At 42.1% G+C, this 17,337-nt stretch overlaps 2 protein-coding genes across 15 annotated transcripts in view; one reads left to right on the top strand and one right to left on the bottom strand.

Annotated features, from left to right (window-relative positions):
• The window catches only part of dnajc24 (DnaJ (Hsp40) homolog, subfamily C, member 24), a 59,007-nt gene extending 57,464 nt beyond the window's left edge, over nt 1–1,543 (top strand). For 3 of the 4 annotated variants that reach the window (XM_067994198.1, XM_067994194.1, XM_067994195.1), the window contains one exon: nt 879–1,543. In XM_067994198.1, coding sequence (XP_067850299.1) covers nt 879–1,012 — 134 coding nt within the window. In that variant the 3' untranslated portion in view covers nt 1,013–1,543. The remainder of the gene's footprint in view (nt 1–878) is intronic. The other variant, XM_067994196.1, reaches the window with a different exon arrangement.
• Nucleotides 1–17,337, bottom strand: part of immp1l (inner mitochondrial membrane peptidase subunit 1) — a 172,437-nt gene that overhangs the window by 56,594 nt on the left and 98,506 nt on the right. For 10 of the 11 annotated variants that reach the window (XM_067994200.1, XM_067994205.1, XM_067994199.1 and 7 more), the window contains one exon: nt 4,728–4,838. In XM_067994200.1, the coding sequence (XP_067850301.1) occupies nt 4,728–4,838 (111 nt within the window). Of the gene's footprint in view, nt 1–2,269; nt 4,545–4,727; nt 4,839–17,337 lie in introns of those variants that run through there. The other variant, XM_067994206.1, reaches the window with a different exon arrangement.

Below are 17,337 nucleotides of genomic sequence, written 5' to 3'. Positions count from 1 at the left end.
TGTAAGAAACGTCCCGAGGCGCTTCACAGATCAACCTATGGAAGGCAGGAAGCCAAGCCAGGATAGCGAAGATTAGGGATGGAGTGACTGAAAGCTTGGTCAAAGAGAAGTTGAGGAGTTTTTTAAAGAAGAAAGGTAGAAAGGTCTGGAGAGAGAATTCCGGAGAGAAGGACCCAGGTGACTGAAGGCACTGTCAGCAATGGTGGGGTGAAGAGAGGAGGGCAGAGTCAGATGAACAAAGTGTTGGCGGGATGGGAGAGGAAGATGTAGGACTGAAGGAGGTTGTGGAGATGAGGTAGAGCGAGGGAATAGAGGGATTTAAAGATTATGATGGATCAGCAGGATAGGATTGAAGCACCAGAGTTTTAGACAAGTTTATTTTTTATTTTCATTCTCGGGATGTGGGCGTCACTGGCAAGGCCGGCATTTATTGCCCATCCCTAGTTGCCCTGAGAAATGGGAGTTTATGGATGGTGGAGGATAGGATACCAGCAAGGAGAGCCTCGGAGTAGTCAAGTCTCAAGGTTACAGTGGCAGAGGGATCTGGGGTAGAAGCAAAGGTTGGCACTTTTTCAGAGTAAACGATCTTGGTGATGGAGAGGATATGGGGTCTGAAGCTTGGGTCAGGGTCGAACAGGACACCAAGGCTGTGAACATTTCGGTTTAGTCTGAAGATTGTGATGTCACAATGAAGATTGTGTGTGGTAAAAACAACACTCCAATTAAATTAAAATCATTAGAAATATAAACCTTTTAATAACATAACTGAAATGTATTGATAGATGTATTCTGATGTAATAATGTTAAAGCATTACAAGAATAGGTTCCTTAATTTAAGCAACACAGAAAGGCTAATCGGTCAGTGTTTTCTTTTTAAGCTGACCAATGCTACACGTATGGTTGTCGCTGCGGTGGTGAATATGTTCTTTCCAAAGAAGAAGCAGAAGAAAATGTGCTTCTCATCTGCTGTGACACTTGCTCTCTCAGCATAGAGATCTTGAACAGAAGTTGAAATCTTTCAATTGCTTTTTAACTGTTTTTGTTTGGAAGATATTGGCCACAGTAAAGAATGAAGACTAGAGATGAAGACATTCAAGGATGCTGGGGATGCATGAGTTTTTTTTATAAATGAAGTACTGATTTCTGCAGCTGCCTGGCTGAAACTAATTTTAAATGGTTCCATTAATCGAATCAAAACCAACGGTCAGAATGCAAGTCTCAGTAATATGGCAGCCTAGCTTTAAGTAGTGGAGTTCTACAACAAACAGCGTACAGGCCTCAGCTGTCCTCCAAACAACAGAGAATTAATTGCGGGACCAGTTTACGTTCAATACTTTCATTTTGTAGTGTAGAGTACAGCCAGCACGCATGGACATAACGTGGCCTCGGAAAAGAGGGTCAGCAGGGGACAAAGAGGCTTTTGAAGGCAGTGAAAGAGGTGTCTCTCTTTCCCTGGAATGTTTGAGCCCTAATACCATGCATCCTGCTGTGAATGTGGAAGTTGTTGGAGTGATTAAAAGATGGATGATTTTGTTTATCTAAATTGTTGTAATTTTTTTGTTTATTATGTTATAAATGTTCATTTTATGGGTATTCATTGGACATTAATAGCATTTATCCGTGATTTTAAAAAGGTTCACATTTTGTTGATTTAACTGGACGTGTGACTTGTCCCTTGTCCATCACAATCTCAAATATTTTTGTATTCTTCCTATTTGAAATCTCTCACCGGTTGGGTCAGTGTAGGCTACAGGCTATGTCCTAACCACTGTTAAACAGGTAAGTTATAACATTAAGTCCTATGTTTCAGCGCTATTTGTAAATTAATAAATTAGATGAATAGATCTCATTTTAAAGCTGATCCGCCCATGGCATGGAAGCTGCTGTCACCATTCTCATTGGGCTCCCACTCTCCCTCTTCCACATACGGCCTGCTGCTGCTCTCTTTCTAACTCCCCAGCTCACCCTACATGCATCCTCTGCACTATTTGCTCTCCACCTGACTACCCCCTCCTCCACATCCGAGCAAAGCCTATTCAAATGCAACATTGGAGTTTTGCTGACTGAATTTAAGAATGTAAAACCTACTGCAGTGGAGACACTGACAATTTTTTCTACTCTATGAACTGCTGCCACAAGTGAGAAAATACAACAATCATTTGAATATAAGAAATACTTTATTTGAAGAGCTCCACAATTTTTTTTAATCTACAAAAGTCAAAGCAGAAATTTAAAATACATAGTTGCTCTGACCCCCCCCCCCCCCCACCCCAAAAAAAAGCAACACAGAAGATTAAAGCCCAGAAGGAGGCCATCGTGTCTGTACCAGTTCTTAACCAGACTAATCCCAGTATGGTCGTTTCTAAGCCTGAAAAACTGGCTCACGTTGGCTCTATTATAGCACCTATTTTTGGCAACTGAACTGAAGTTAAATATTTAGGTATCAGCATTCAACTAAGCAGATCTGGCACTGTGTGAGGTATCTAGGTAGTGTGGGATTTAGTCCGGTGCAGTACTAAATCCCACAAGAATGGTCTGCAATGTTCTAATACAAATTCTTTAAACGGCTGGATACTCTGCTGCTTCTAATTGGAGTACTATAAGAACATAAGAAATTGGAGCAGGAGTAGGCCAATCGGCCCCTCGAGCCTGCTCCGCCATTCAATAAGATCATGGCTGATCTGATCCCAACCACAAATCTAAAGAACACAAGAAGTCGGAGCAGGACCCGGCCACATAGCCCCTGGGCCCTCTCCGCCACCCACAGGGCATTGACCGATCCGAACTCAGCTTCATGTCCAATTTCCTGCCCGCTCCCCATAACCCCTAATTCCCTTTACTTCTAGGAAACTGTCTATAAGAACTGAGCTCAGAGCTTCGATCCATGGTGTGTGGAAGGAACTATTATGAGATCTAATACTGTATTCGCTCTACAAGGTTACCTCTACTGGCAAGAGCATTGTCAGGCAGCTCTACAGAGTGAGCAAAGTGATGCCAGGCGCAGCATTAGCAAATATAAACAGCTGTTGTCACTGGCATTTGGTGGGGTGCACTGGTTTGGGGCTGGGAATGGTTCAGTCCAGCAATTTGCCTTCTGTACGAACCGTCGCCTGCTAACTAGGATGTATCCAACAAGAATGGCTTGGAGCAACTGTGAATCTCACACATGCAAGTTATTCATTGTTGCTGAATTCACCCTACATTATGGCATTAGAAGCATAGCAGATTCAGCAGCAGAGGAATCAGCTTATATTCCAACATAAATGGCAATGGGCCCAAAATTGGAAAAAAATCAAACTTAACAACGCTGAAGGCAATAATTTTGAAGTCATGGGGAATACTCGTGTATAAAGACAGGAACACTGGAAGCAAAATTGGTTATGGCAACCTACACTCACAATCTTCCCATAGTATGCAGAATGTGGCCACCAGACCCTGATTCTCACCATGATCCAAAACATTGTCAGATACTTTCTGGTCAGAGTGCAGCTTCAGGACAGAACCCAAGGATCTGCCCAGCACCAATCTAGGACAACAATCAATTTAAATCTAAAGCTGAATTTTTCACCCCTGCTTTGCCAATGATTGCCCGATGATCACAGACATGCACCTCTTTTAAACCCTGTAAAACTCATGCTTTTTGTATAACAAATGCCCCACTTGTTCTTGATTAGGAAACCTACTTTTGACACAAATGTGGGGAGAAGAGGCATACAAAAGTTCTTCCAGTTGTCAATACTGGATCCTTGGGCTCGGTCCTGAAGTCATCTCCTGATGAGAAAATATTTGACACAAATATTTTTTGGGTTTCTGCTCAGAATCCGGGTCTAATAGTCACAAGAGAGAGGGAGCACAAGAGTACAGTACTCCAGGTATTGGCTTATCCTATAACCCTGTATAGCCTGTGACAGTTTAACTTGGCTATGGATAACATCCCTTTCAAACATGAAATGTGTTTGGGATTCTAATTTAACAGTGGACTGCATCTACATGTTATTACAGGTAGTGTGGGCACATGAAACTAGATAAGGGCCTTCAAGGTTCATCACGCAAACAGCAAACCTGCTGCTTCTCCCACCACACAGGTCACCAAGTGCTGCCAGGCATCATCGCCATCCCAGCTTCTACAACACTACTCCTTTTGTGGTAGTTAGAAATCAGCTGCAGCCTCCCTGAGACACCCTCAATCATCTTCACCATACAACCAGCCTTTGTCCCTTTCATCCCTAGCCACCTTAAGAACCTCGCTGTCCGTGACTCCACAACTCTCCGACACCCCACGTCCACTCGTCTTCCCTTGTTGCATAATTTCTCTATTATTGTAAACAGTTCTAAGTACAGTACATTCTTTTCAAAATTCATCACTCTATCCACTCAAACCACTTGTGAAGTCTCTGGTTGGAAAACATCTGCTGGTTTTGAATTGTATTTGAAAAAAAAGTCTGTTTGACTAAGAACTAAACCGCTGCTGTGTATTTCATTCATCGGCCGGAAGCTCCATTTGGACTTTCTTGCAGAAAACCAAATTCACGTGGAGGCCAAATCTATAAAATACAAATCTACATTAGTATAATCATCTATATCCTTATTACTCACCTGTTTGGTGTTACTCCTTCAATACATGGGTGTAACTTTGACAAATCTTATGTAATGTTCCAGTGGGGTAAGGTATTCACTATGATAATCCAAGGTACCCTATCATAAGCCATGTGTCTAGAGCTGTTTACCTTTAAACATACTCGACCCCGAATCAGTGCGTAAGGAACCGGTCCATAATTCCTGGAATCGGTGGAATTCTGTAGGTTGTCGCCTTCTAACCAAACATGACCTTTTGGTACCTAAAACAAATAAAAAAGGATTTTATGGAGGGTTTTAAGTTGCACAAATACAACCAGAAACAACATTTATACAAGCTTATTTTAATCAGTATTAGAGTACTGTATTATCACTAATCTGATGCCATTACTGCCTCACTGGTTGGTATGAGGTGTATTTTTATACAGAGAGGTGGCTGTGCTATGTTCAAATTAAGTGCACAGATTGGTGGTGGATGTAGCATCAGCTCCAGGCTGGGTCCCAAACCCACAACTGTTAGACTGCGAAATAATGACCTCAGATGCTGATAAAACAGAAGGACTGTACCTGATGAATCTGCTGTCGAACGTGTCACAGAGGTGACTCTGAAGACCATTTAATTCTCGTGGAGCTTCTGCCCTTTCTTAAATGAGCATATAACCTTTCGGGTTATTCCTGGTGAAGGTGTTTCATTTACAGGCCACTCAGCTATGAGGTATCGACAGACTAACTGTTGTTACCAGGTGTTATTCTTCCACACCCAGGAAGGATTTAGCACTGAAGTGTCTTGTTTAAAAATTGCTGAAGTTTCTTAAAATATGACATGGGAATGTTGGACGGGGCAAGAGCATGTCGGCATATTAAATATGATTTGATTTACACGCATTTGTTGTAATCACGTATACCCTTTGTTTTTAAAATAATGCAGTAATTTCCAGTTTCAATGGCCAACACTACACATGCCATGTTTAGCCCTCATTACAGCAAGTATTGTTCAGACAGCTGGTACAACTAGAAAATTGTCACTTGATATATCGGATACAATTCGCATTGTGTCGTCAAACCTTCCCCCAGTCTTAATTTTAGGAGGTCACCTGAACCCCCTTGTTTAGAATACAACCCTGTAACTCACTCCGACAGAGCCAATATTCTCTATACGACACACAAACAACAGACAGAGGAGGGGTGGAAAAGGAATTTCTTTCCCTTGCACCTTGGCTTATGTTAGTACCTTTGCACCTCATTTGCTGTGGAGTAAGTTACCTTGATCTGCAGCCGTTACAGACAACATTGATCTATTCATTTTTCACATGGAAGGCATCAATTTTATACAAAAGGGTCATATTTGAAAAAAAACGCATTAAAACAGCATTGACCAAAGTAGAGCCCGTGATCCCAGACAGCTCGGTTCTATTTGCAATTTTGGCTTTTTTGCTCACAGGTTTTCCCTGTTTGAATTTCATGGGCCTGGAGGCTTGGAGAGGGCTGTTGCCTCAGGGAAGAATAAATCCTAAATTGGAACACGAAGATCTGTTAGTATCGGCAATTTGAGATGTATGCAAATTAATGGGAACATTGACTTAAACTTTATACTTGGCTCCTGAGGCACCATGATACGTGCCCTATGTATCCCACAAAGACAAAAAGTTTTGACAACCCTGCGTTGGAAACAATATTACTGCTCTGTCCGGAGTTCAGTAATGTCAAGCTGTTAGGACCAAAATCTTATATTTTATGCTCCGTCTGAAAACACATATAGTGCAGTAGTCTATAAATATCGCATATGGAAGATCAAAGTGCAAACTGGTTTAAAAATCAAGATTACTTAACATTGGAGATGATAAACATCATGTTTTTGGAGAAAACTCAAACATAAGATTTTACACCATAAACCTACACTGGAATGTTGGTGAATAAAATCCAGCTAACAGGTTGAGAAATGTTTAAAAAAAACTAAAACAAACATGTTTTAATCCAAAGGGAAAATTTTAGTGGCAGGCATGGAATGCTCATTACAGCCTAATTGAACAGTTAAGGACTGTGGATGGATTTTAACAGTAATAAAACGAAAATAAGCGTGCCTTGGGTGATGTGTGTTAGTGCTTTGACAAGCTGCTGCCTGGGCTGATTTAACTGAGTTCTCAGTTACAGACAGTCCCATTTTCACCTGGGATGCCTGGGAGAGATACCGAGCAAAAGCCAGATGCTTTGGTCGAGAGAGGGACAACTGGAGGGCAAATCAACCCGCAGCATTTTTGCTTAGTCGCTGATTCAAAGAGTGGCAACAGGTCACCTGATCTTGTCGGTCAAGGAATCATTTGTGTCAAAGCAAGAACTCGGGAGGGAGGAAATGTTCAGAAAAAAAAAATCATGCAAGTAGAGTCGCTAATCTATCGGTTCATATCAGGAACCTATAGTATAAAGATAGGAAGGGTGTGAGTGGGTAACACTGAGACCAGTTTTCTAAGATAGTGTTCACGGCTGCCCATTTTACATAGGCATTATTTTTAACAGGTTAATGACTCCAGTAAAACAGCAGACAAAGCAACGTCATACGAATGCATTAAGAGTCATAGATATTTACATCACTGAAGGAGGCCATTCGGCCTATCTTGTCTGTGCCAGCCGAAAAAGAGCCATCCAGACTAATCCCACTTTCCAGCTCTTGGTCCCTCTCTGCTAAGGGAAACAGGTCCTTCCTATCCACCCTATCTAGGCCCCTCATAATTTTATACACCTCAATTAAATCTTCTCTCAACCTCCTCTGCTCCAAAGAAAACAACCCAGCCTAAACAATCTTTTATTAAGGGATTAAGGGATATGGGCCAAAGGCAGGTATAAGGAGTTAGATCACAGATCAGCCATGATCTTATCAAATGGCGGAGCAGGCACGAGGGGCCGAATGGCCTACTCCTGTTCCTATGTTCCTTTCCTCAGCCGCTATTATCGCCAACAATAATTTCTAGCTTCATATTCTTTTTAAGGTTTTAAGAACAGAAAAATATATGAAGTGCAGGTAAAAAGTTATGTTTCAGTGTGACCTTCCATCAGAGCTCGGTTCTGAGGTTTTGTTAGAGATATGGACGTAGCCTTACGCTTCCTACAGTTATTTCAAAATTATTTATTTAAAATAGTCAAATCAGCACGCCCTCAATCCAAGTAATTCCCCTCTTGCCTCTGGGCTGCCACTGTCTTGGGACTTGGAGATGCAATAGTGAGCCAGTTTTGTCTTCTGAATATAGAATGTGTGGAGATTATGGTAGATTTGTGTTGCAACAGCTTTCAGTTCACCAATTAACAAGATGAATTGGGAGTTAGAGTCCCATTAAAATAATACTGTTAAGTTGTATTGAAATTCTTACAACTGCTTTTGTTATTTATAATATTTGCAATCTTTTGAGTGTAAATATTTTTGATTTGGAAAAACAATTCCACCAGCTTCCCACTGCCACCGACTCCATTCATCCCTCCACTGGTATACTGGATCCGCTGGTGTGTGCTATTAGTCACCGAGGCCACTACTCACCTCCGCTGGACCAACCTAATGCTGGCTCATGGTCAATTCTCCACGCCTCCTCGGCTCTCTATTTTCCATGGGAAAACTCTAACAGTGTGCCCACTGATACTCTGTCCCTCAAACAGCTCCTGGTCTCACTCGCCCTCCACACCTATCTCCGAACCGGGACATTAGTTCGTCAGTGCTCTAAGTTGACTCCACTCCAACTACAAGTCAACTTCAACCCACCCCAGGACCTCTGACTTTAACTTTGGACTCCCTCTTATTGCCTCCTCCCTATCTGTTTACAACCAGGATATGTCTATCCTAATCTTTGCTATGCCTATGTAACCTGAATTTCCATGGGCCCTTCTCTCCTGTCTCCACCCCTTCCTGTTACTCAGTCACGCCTCCTTTCATTTCTCCCACTTTGGATACTTCCCCCCCACCCCACACCAAATACCTACCCCAATGATTCCTTTACCTTCCTACTCTCCTCCCACTGTCCCAGGCTTGACTTCCTCTTGAATAATCCCACAGCTTCCCTCTGTGCCTCTTTCGGCATTTTCCGAAGGGCCCATCGATGCACTCGCTGCTGCTCCCTTACGAGCAGCAACCCCAACTTCCCCATCCTCCTCTCTCGCCAACCTTCCCACAAATGTTGTAGCCATTCATTGCCAGGTCTGGCTGGACCACATCAAGCACTACCAGGCCCTGCTCTCTTTTGCCAAAACCGTTCACTACTGCAGGATCATCCTGGAAAGCAAAGATATCCTCCAGCATTAGCGGCCGTGCCTTCAACTCTGCCCTAAGCTCTTGAATTGGTTCCCTTAACCTCTCCACCTCTCTCCTCTTTCATCCTCTTTAGTCACCCCTCTTAATGTCTCCTTCTTTGGTTTGGTGTCAATTTTTGTCTGAATATGCTCCTGTGAAGTGCCTTGGAACGTTTTACTACGATAAAAGCAAAATATAACTGCAAGTTGTTGTTGCTACAGGCAGAACTAGAATAGGTTTCAAAATGTAGAATGTGTTGCAAATAAAGTGTCAAAAATCAAAATTTTCTTTGGAAGGTGGTGGGGGGGGCAGTGGGGAATGGGGAGAGGTATACCCCTGGCAAGTAAATCTTGTATCTTCAGTGTCTGTATCCTCCTTCAGTACTTTCTAAACTCAGTATTGATTCAAACTGCACCGTTGTGTTTTTGGTTTTCTCCCCTCGGCAATAGAAAATGATGGACTGTTAAATGTACCTGCAGGTAAATTCTAACAAGCCCATGTCTTGCTGCATTTAGTTTAAGTTTTTGTGTCATACCAAAAGATCTATATTCAAGGCTACCTGTGAGCTGTCAGTTTGTGGGAGCTTTCTCAGCCCCTTTGAAGCTGTTGATCAGTTTTTGTTAGGTTTCCTAGGCTGCCAGGTAGGGGGCAAAGTCACCCACTGTCCTGTTTGCATTGCCAAGCTCAGATCAAACTGACTTCAGAATGCACTGCACAGCAAAACTGGCAGTGGCACGATAAAGCCCACATGAAAACTCACCTCTCCAGCTATGAATTTCCTCCTGGTATCAATGTATAAACAGGGGACTAGTTCAACAGCAGATTGAGCCTTTGATATGCTTGTCTCTGAGTGACAGGGGACACCAGTGAAGTGACTTTATCCTCTGATGTCCTCGTTCTATACTAGTGGAACTAGATCTAAACAGTGGGAGGTCTGCAGTGATATTGGTTGCGGTGCTTCCTTTGGTACTTGGAATGAGTAGCAAGACTAGAAATTCGAGCGGGCCCAAAAGACAGGGGCGCAGGGAATGATTCCTGCCCCAAACTGCCACTTCCTGCACCATTCTAGCTGCCTCTTGAACTGGAGGAGTTGTCCATCACCAGAGTGAGCGAACACCCCCCCGCCCCGGAATACCCCTTGTGGCTGGCTGCTGGTCCCGCACTTCCTGTGAAGTTACGGTGGAGGAGCGGCAGCAGGAAATTGGCTGTGCCAGCAGAAGCAGGACGACCTGTACCTGGTGGAGGAGCCGAGCGAGGAGGAGGATAATACGGTCTCCAAAGACGAGTTCAGCGAGGATGAGTTTGCAAGATAAGTGATAGATTCTCAGGTGACCACTATAACAGAATATGCATTGCCATCCTTGAGTTTCAATCAGGTCAGTTGTTTAAAATTATAGCTCTCAAAGGCAGTCATTAGCACCCTCAGCAAAGAAGAGATATCAAACCATTAAGTAAATGCAAGAACATTTGCAGACTGCAGCCAATGTCATGTGACCGAACTTTTAGGACTAGGTCCAACCAGACTTGACAACCCTAACTACTGTCTGCAAAAGATTTGAGGGTAGGTTTTCCTTTTCAGTTTTGAGACTCAAGGGTTTGGCAGGGCCAAAGTCTATTTCGCAAAATCGGGCACAGGCGACTCACAACTTTCTATTCATTCATCTTAAGGGATGGAAAATAGTGAGAAATTTGCGCCCAATTTTGCAACGTGAGCTTCCACTCCACCAAGCTTTGCCCTGGTGCTGAAGACGCAAATGTACCCCATACTCCTTTTAAACAATGTAGAGGCAGTTGAAAAGACTCATGTCCTGATGGATGTGGATGTCTAATTAGCATATTTCTTTTGGGTTAAAAAAGTACTTTTGCACTCATAAGATTCCCTTTGTATTGCTCTTTATTGTATCTTCCTCCAATTCGTGCAGGGAACGTAGTTTTGTGTAGCATGTTCTCTCCCTGTCGTACTAATTGTATAGCAACAAAACAGTAAGAAAAGAGCATATGACACAGGCATAACTGCAACTGTGCTTGCACTTTGAAAGTATCAGAAATGAACAACAAAGACCAAACATACTCTCAAACTGAATGTGTATGAAAATTAGCACTTTTTTTAAAATCCAGAACATTACTTCTCTCAGAAAACAGTAACAAATGCCATTACATTCCAAAATACAGCAGTGTTTCACTAATGTTGTCACTGTTTGTTGGTATTGCTAACATAGAAGCATGCCGAGGTATCCGCAGACCAGACTTTATTGATAATTTACACCTGTGAAAGTGGGAAGGCTGAGCCTCATTTTGCAGTTAATGTGCAGTCTTCTGATGTGCTAAGTGCAAAGCAAACCACATATGTTACAGCTTTTGCAGTCTGGACAGAAACAAAATAATTAGAATATTTCTAATTAATAAATGGGAGACAAATTCATTTACTTGAGAAGAGGATCAGTGAGTTTGGACACTTTCAGTCTGCAGTAGAAATTTACAAAAATTTCAAGTCTATCGGAGGGACTAAGAATCAGCATTTGCATTATCGCTCAGTGTTACAGCATGCCATAGTGACGTTACTTAATGCTGTAAACTGTGACTAGACAAGAACAGCGGGGATGCCATGCTGAAATGCATGCCACATTAGCAGTATTGTATTCTTTCAGTGGTAAGAGGCATGGGCACTTGTCCCATTTGAAACTCCAAGCAGTTCATAATCTTTTAGAATACCATCTAACACTGCATGTTTGAATCAACTTTACCATCCTGTTAAATTAATTACATAGAATTTACAGCATAGAAACTGGCCATTCAGCCCAACTTGTCTATGGCAGTGGTTATGCTCCACACAAGCCTCCTCCCACACTACTTCATCTAACCATAGCAGCATATCCTTCTACTCTTTTCTCCCTCATGTGTTTATCTAGCTTCCCCTTAAATGCATTTATGCTATTTGCCTTAATTTTGTCTTAACTACTCCATGTGGTAGCAAGTTCCATATTCTCACCATTCTCTGGGTAAAAATGTTTCTCCTGAATTCCTTATTGGATTTATTAGTGACTATTATATTTATGACCCCTAGTTTTGGGCTCCCCCACAAGTGGAAACATCTGTATATCTACCCAAGATGCTTTTATATTGGCCTTGTTGTAATTTGGATTATGGCAGACCAGCAATCACGAGCTAACCCCCAGTGTTTACACTGCTAGATCTGGCTCCATTATCCTGGCAGTAGACTTGTAGACCCAGTATCTTGTGGATACGGGAGCTGGATTTAGTCAACTCATGAATGCCGGACTCCCAGGGTCCAATTAGAACAAGGCCAATATTAAAAGGGCCTTTGAATGCTTTTGCGGCTATTTTAACCCTCCCATATCAAATTCCTGTCCCTGTTTATTAACAATTAACAGCCTACAGTAGTACAGCATAGCCTCCGACAATGAGAATATGTCACGTCTGCTTGCTCTGTTCTCTGTTCTGCAAAAAGCTAGTTAATGATAAAAAAAAAATGTTTTTTTCAAGATGAAGCTTCATGGGTTAGAGCAAGATGACAAGGTCATTAATTTATTAGACTTCAAAAGGGGTCATTAGAATTTTCATGAAAGATCTGGCCTGCTGTCACAGGCTCAGCATGAACAGGGCGGCCATACAATGATCAGCGTCCTGGGGCTGCACCAAGGCTAGACCTGCCAGTAGGACTGTGAAGAACCAAATGGTAATTGATTGTGACATCAATTATGAATAATCTCATCACTTTATCAGAGTGGGCTTGTCACAGCTCTAATTAAGCCCACAGTTCTCTATAGATGCATGCTGGAACAACACATTATATTCTAATAATGGACAGCAAGAACCAGCTAAAGTCTCTTTTCATGTTCTGCAACTTAATGATCTAGACCTACAAACGACAAGGACTTCTAATTACCTATATGTGATGTGCATTATCATTGCTACAAATCAGTGGTTAAATACTGGAAAAAAATTGAACGATGAGTTAGGTCCAAAGGGTTAGCACCACAGTCAGAATGAGACGGTTGCCTCAGGCTCAGAGATAACTACAGTACGCAGTCTCTTAATGGGAACGCTGTAGCGCGCAAAATGTTTTCTTTATCCAATCATTCCTATTAAGCAAACACCATTAACAGTGCATGTATTGATTGGCAGTAATGTACTCCGAGTACTTGAGAAATTAAGTCATTAGGCCATCTTTAGCAGCAAGTTTTCATTAGGTGATAAGTGGGTGTAAACTGGCTCATTGAGCTCCTCAGGACCGGGTCTACTGTATGATGATTGAATAGAATGTTCATTCTTTCCTATTATACTAACTATGATTCATCTGTCTCTGGCAAATCCAATCAGCACTGATCACAAAGGGTCACGCTGTAGTTAACCACTAGCGCATGTACATGAAATCTTTGCTGGAGAGCTTACACTTTCATATTCAGAAATAGATCAATTCTTGTGTCACACAGAAGTGCGACTATAAAAGCTTCAGACCTACTCTAACATGTTCCAGCAGTTTCTCCATCTTAAATGGGCGCCACACATTAGGAAGGCCTTAGAGAGGCTGCAGAAGAGATTTACCAGAATGGTATCAGGGATGAGGGGCTTCAGTTATGTGGAGAGACTGGAGAAGGTGGGGCAGTTCTCCTTAGAACAGAGAAGGTTACAGGGAGATTTGATAGAGGTGTTCAAAATTATGAACTGTTTTGATGGAGTAAATAAGGAGAAACTGTTTCCAGTGGCAGAAGGGTTGGTAATCAGAGGACACAGATTTAAGGTGATCGGCAAAAGAGCCGGAAGTGACATGAGGAATCATTTTTTTACGCAGTGAGTTGTAATGATCTGGAATGCCCTGCCTGAAAGGGTGGTGGAAGCAGATTCAATGGTAACTTTCAAAAGGGAATTAGATAAATACTTGAAGGGAAAAAAATTACAGGGCTATGGGGAAAGAGCAGGGGAATGGGACTAATTGGGTAGCTCTTTCAAAGACGGGTCAAAAGGCCTCCTCCTGCGCTGTACCTTCTATGATACTATATGATAAGGAACCCACATCTGAGCAATAATTCATAACCAAATCTACCTACCCACAATATTAAGTGTACCATAGCGTGTATTGACTGTCCATCATGTCACACGTTGGCAACACACTTTTTGATTGGCTCAAATTTCATATTCCTCAAAGAAGAAACCCGAATTCTGCAACTATTTAAAAAAAAAATCATTCTCAGGATGTGGAGGTCGCTGGCAAGGCTGGCATTTATTGCCCATCCCTAGTTGCCCTGCACAACTGAGTGGCTTCCTAGGCTACTTCAGAGGGCAGATAAGAGTTGGTGTGCGACTGGAGTCACATTTAGGCCAGACCGGGTAAGGACGGCAGGTTTCCTTCCCTAAAAGGACATTAATGAACCAGTTGGGTTTTTACAACAATCCGACAGCTTCATAGTCACTTTTAGTGACACCAACTTTTATTTCCAGATTTTTTTAAACTGAATTTAAATTCTCAAACTGCTATGGTATGATTTGGACTCCCGCTCTCTGGATTACTAGTCCAGTAGCATAACCATTACTCTACCCAACCCCTACAAACCATGTGGAAAATGTACCAAGAAAGAAAAAGAGCCAATTCCAAAATATTTTCAAAATCAGTAACTAACGCCAGTGGATAAAATCTCCCAATAATAAAAAAACAGAAACTAAACCGAACAAATCACTGAAAAAATGTTCAAAAGCTTTTTGGCTAGCAATTTTTTTCTTAGTAAAAACCTTCTAACATTGAACATATAACTTGTAACATAAAACAGGCATAAAATGTTTCACATTCTTCACAGTACCTCTAAACTTGTCAACTGCACTTTTGAATACCTTCATTGTAAGAATTGCCTCACAGTTTGCCACATTCTTGGTTCCATCAAAGAGATAAGTCCCTAAAGTGCTATCAAGCTCTGTGACTTTAATTTTTAAATTCTGTACCACATTCCATTTCTGCCTCCCCACACTGTGTTTAAATTCCACCCCCCTCACCCCGCTACATTTCACTCTCTGCACCTCTGCTGTACTATGCTGCCTGAGTCACCTCTTTATTTTCTGAGCCTCAGTCCCTTCTCCTGCTCTCCACCATTTCCCTGTTCCCCTCACTGTGCCCCCCCCCCTTCACTGTGCTCCTCCTCTCACTGTGCCCTCCCTCCAGATATGTTCTGTACCCTGATCTTCCCACACCTGAGTATCCTCTAATTCCCAACTCCCCCCTCCTCCCCCCTGCTGTGCACTTCTCCTTGTTCTCTCAGTCCACTTTGTGCCTTACTCCCAAGCCACTTCCAGCTGTGCTCCACTTGTTGGCTTCTTATTCTCCTCCCTGCTCTCCACCACACCCCCCACCCTTTAACTATGCTTCACTCCACATGACCCCTGCTCAATGGCTCAGTATGAGACCGTGATAAACATCACCATTGCGCTCCAGACCTCAGACCACTCATGAGCAACACCAAGGGAGATCAGCTCATTTTTACATATCATCTGATGCTCAGCTGTTATATTTCTAATTATTGTAAGACAGGGGGCAGTGCCAAATATAGTTGGCATTTTATTTATTTATAACTGAGGTGGATAAGTGGCTCAGATTTATTTATTTAGGTACTTCATCATTCCTTTTTAAAATTTTACCTATGAGCAACTCCACAGGAAATCCATTATATCGTATCAGCTTGTTAGAAGATTTCCTCTGCGCACTATGAAAAAATCATAAACCCATTTATAAAGAAAGATGTGTTTATGATTTTGCTAGACATGGTGCACAGTGGAAATCTTCCCCCTTGGGTGTTGCTGGGTGTAAGGATCCTGTTTAACTATATAATTGGAAACCTTACATCCAGCACATGTCTGTCACACTTGGAAGTGTGACACATCCAAAGTGTATGTCACACTTGATCGATTGGCTCAAATGTTATTGTCAAAAAAAAGTGACTGCTAATTGAACCATGCTGATTATCTAAAGTATTGCTGAACAGATAGGAAACCTAAATCACTGAAGAATGATCAAAGAAGGAAGAAATGAACCAATGAAATTGCTTAAATAATTTCAGCCACCATTTTCCTCCTTCACCCAGGTCAGTGAATTCAATTGGATATAACATTTATAAAAAGGTAACAAATATACAACACAGCACCAAAAATCCCAACATAAACAGCAATTTCACAGATGCTCAGGATGGAATGTTTTCCAACCTGCCAGTGGATTTTTGCTTTGGGGGACACTGAAAGTGCACTTCTCTTTGCAGCTATTCCCAATGGAGCAACACATAGAGCGACACACAGGTGTTTGATGGCTCTCTTTGTTAAAAGCAGTTTGAGATACTTTGCGGATAATGTCAACACGATAGCACGGTTGATGGAAGGTATCAGAAAGGCCAGCTACTGACCGTCCGATTAAAGTAACATTGATGCCTATTAAAAAGCTAATTTGTCAATTGAAAAACAGGGATGTGGTTCATGAATTTGATACTAATTAAAAATAATGGGTTGTCTGTTACAGATGGAGCTGACTGCATTGTCTGGGATGGTCAACAGCCCACAGCCTTATACCTTCGTGAAAAAATACCAAATGGTTTCCTCCCCCAGTGCAACATTTATTCACAACAGTAACAGGTTTTGCAGTCTACTCCCAGCTACATTTCTGAACGTCCTCCCATTTCTGCTTATGGACTTCAATAATTGACGTATAAAAATATTAGTGGCATTTCACATTGTGACGACCGGAACGACAACAGTTGCACCACGGCTCACTCCTGTTTAAAATCTGGTAAAGCGGTAGACATTTTACCAGGATAACAAAAGCCCATTAATGATTATGATTTCTGTCTTGAATAGAAGTAAGGGTATGAATAACAACAACAACTTGCATTTATACAGCGCCTTTAACATAGTAAAACGTCCCAAGACACTTCACAGGAGCGATTAGCAAACAAAATTTGATACCGTGCCATATAAGGAGCTATTAGGACAGGTGATCAAAAGCTTGGTCAAAAAGGTAGGTTTTAAGGAGAGTCTTAAAGGAGGAAAGAGAGGTGGAGAGATTTAAAAGAACATAAGAAATAGGAGCAGGAGTAGGCCATAAGGCCCCTCGAGCCTACTCTGCCACTCAGTAAGATCATGGCTGATCTTCGACCTCAACTCCACTTTCCCACCCTATCCCCATATCCCTTGATTCCCTTAGTGTCCGAAAATCTATTGATCTCAGTCTTGAATACATTCAACAACTGAGCATCCATAGCCCTCTGGGGTAGAGAATTCCAATGATTCACAACCCTCTGAGTGAAGAAATTCCTCTGCATCTCGGTCCTAAATCGCCCACTCCTTATCTTGAGACAATGACCCCTAGTTTTAGACTCTCCAGCCGGGGGAAACAGCCTCTCAGCATCTTCCCTGTCAAGCCCTCTAAGAATTGTATACGTTTCAATGAGATCACCTCTCATTCTTCTAAACTCCAGAGAGTATAGGCCCATTCTACTCAA

The sequence above is a fragment of the Heptranchias perlo genome, chromosome 12 (genome assembly GCF_035084215.1).
Source record: "Heptranchias perlo isolate sHepPer1 chromosome 12, sHepPer1.hap1, whole genome shotgun sequence".
NCBI lineage: Eukaryota > Metazoa > Chordata > Chondrichthyes > Hexanchiformes > Hexanchidae > Heptranchias > Heptranchias perlo.
This window is presented reverse-complemented; position numbering and strand designations above follow the sequence as displayed.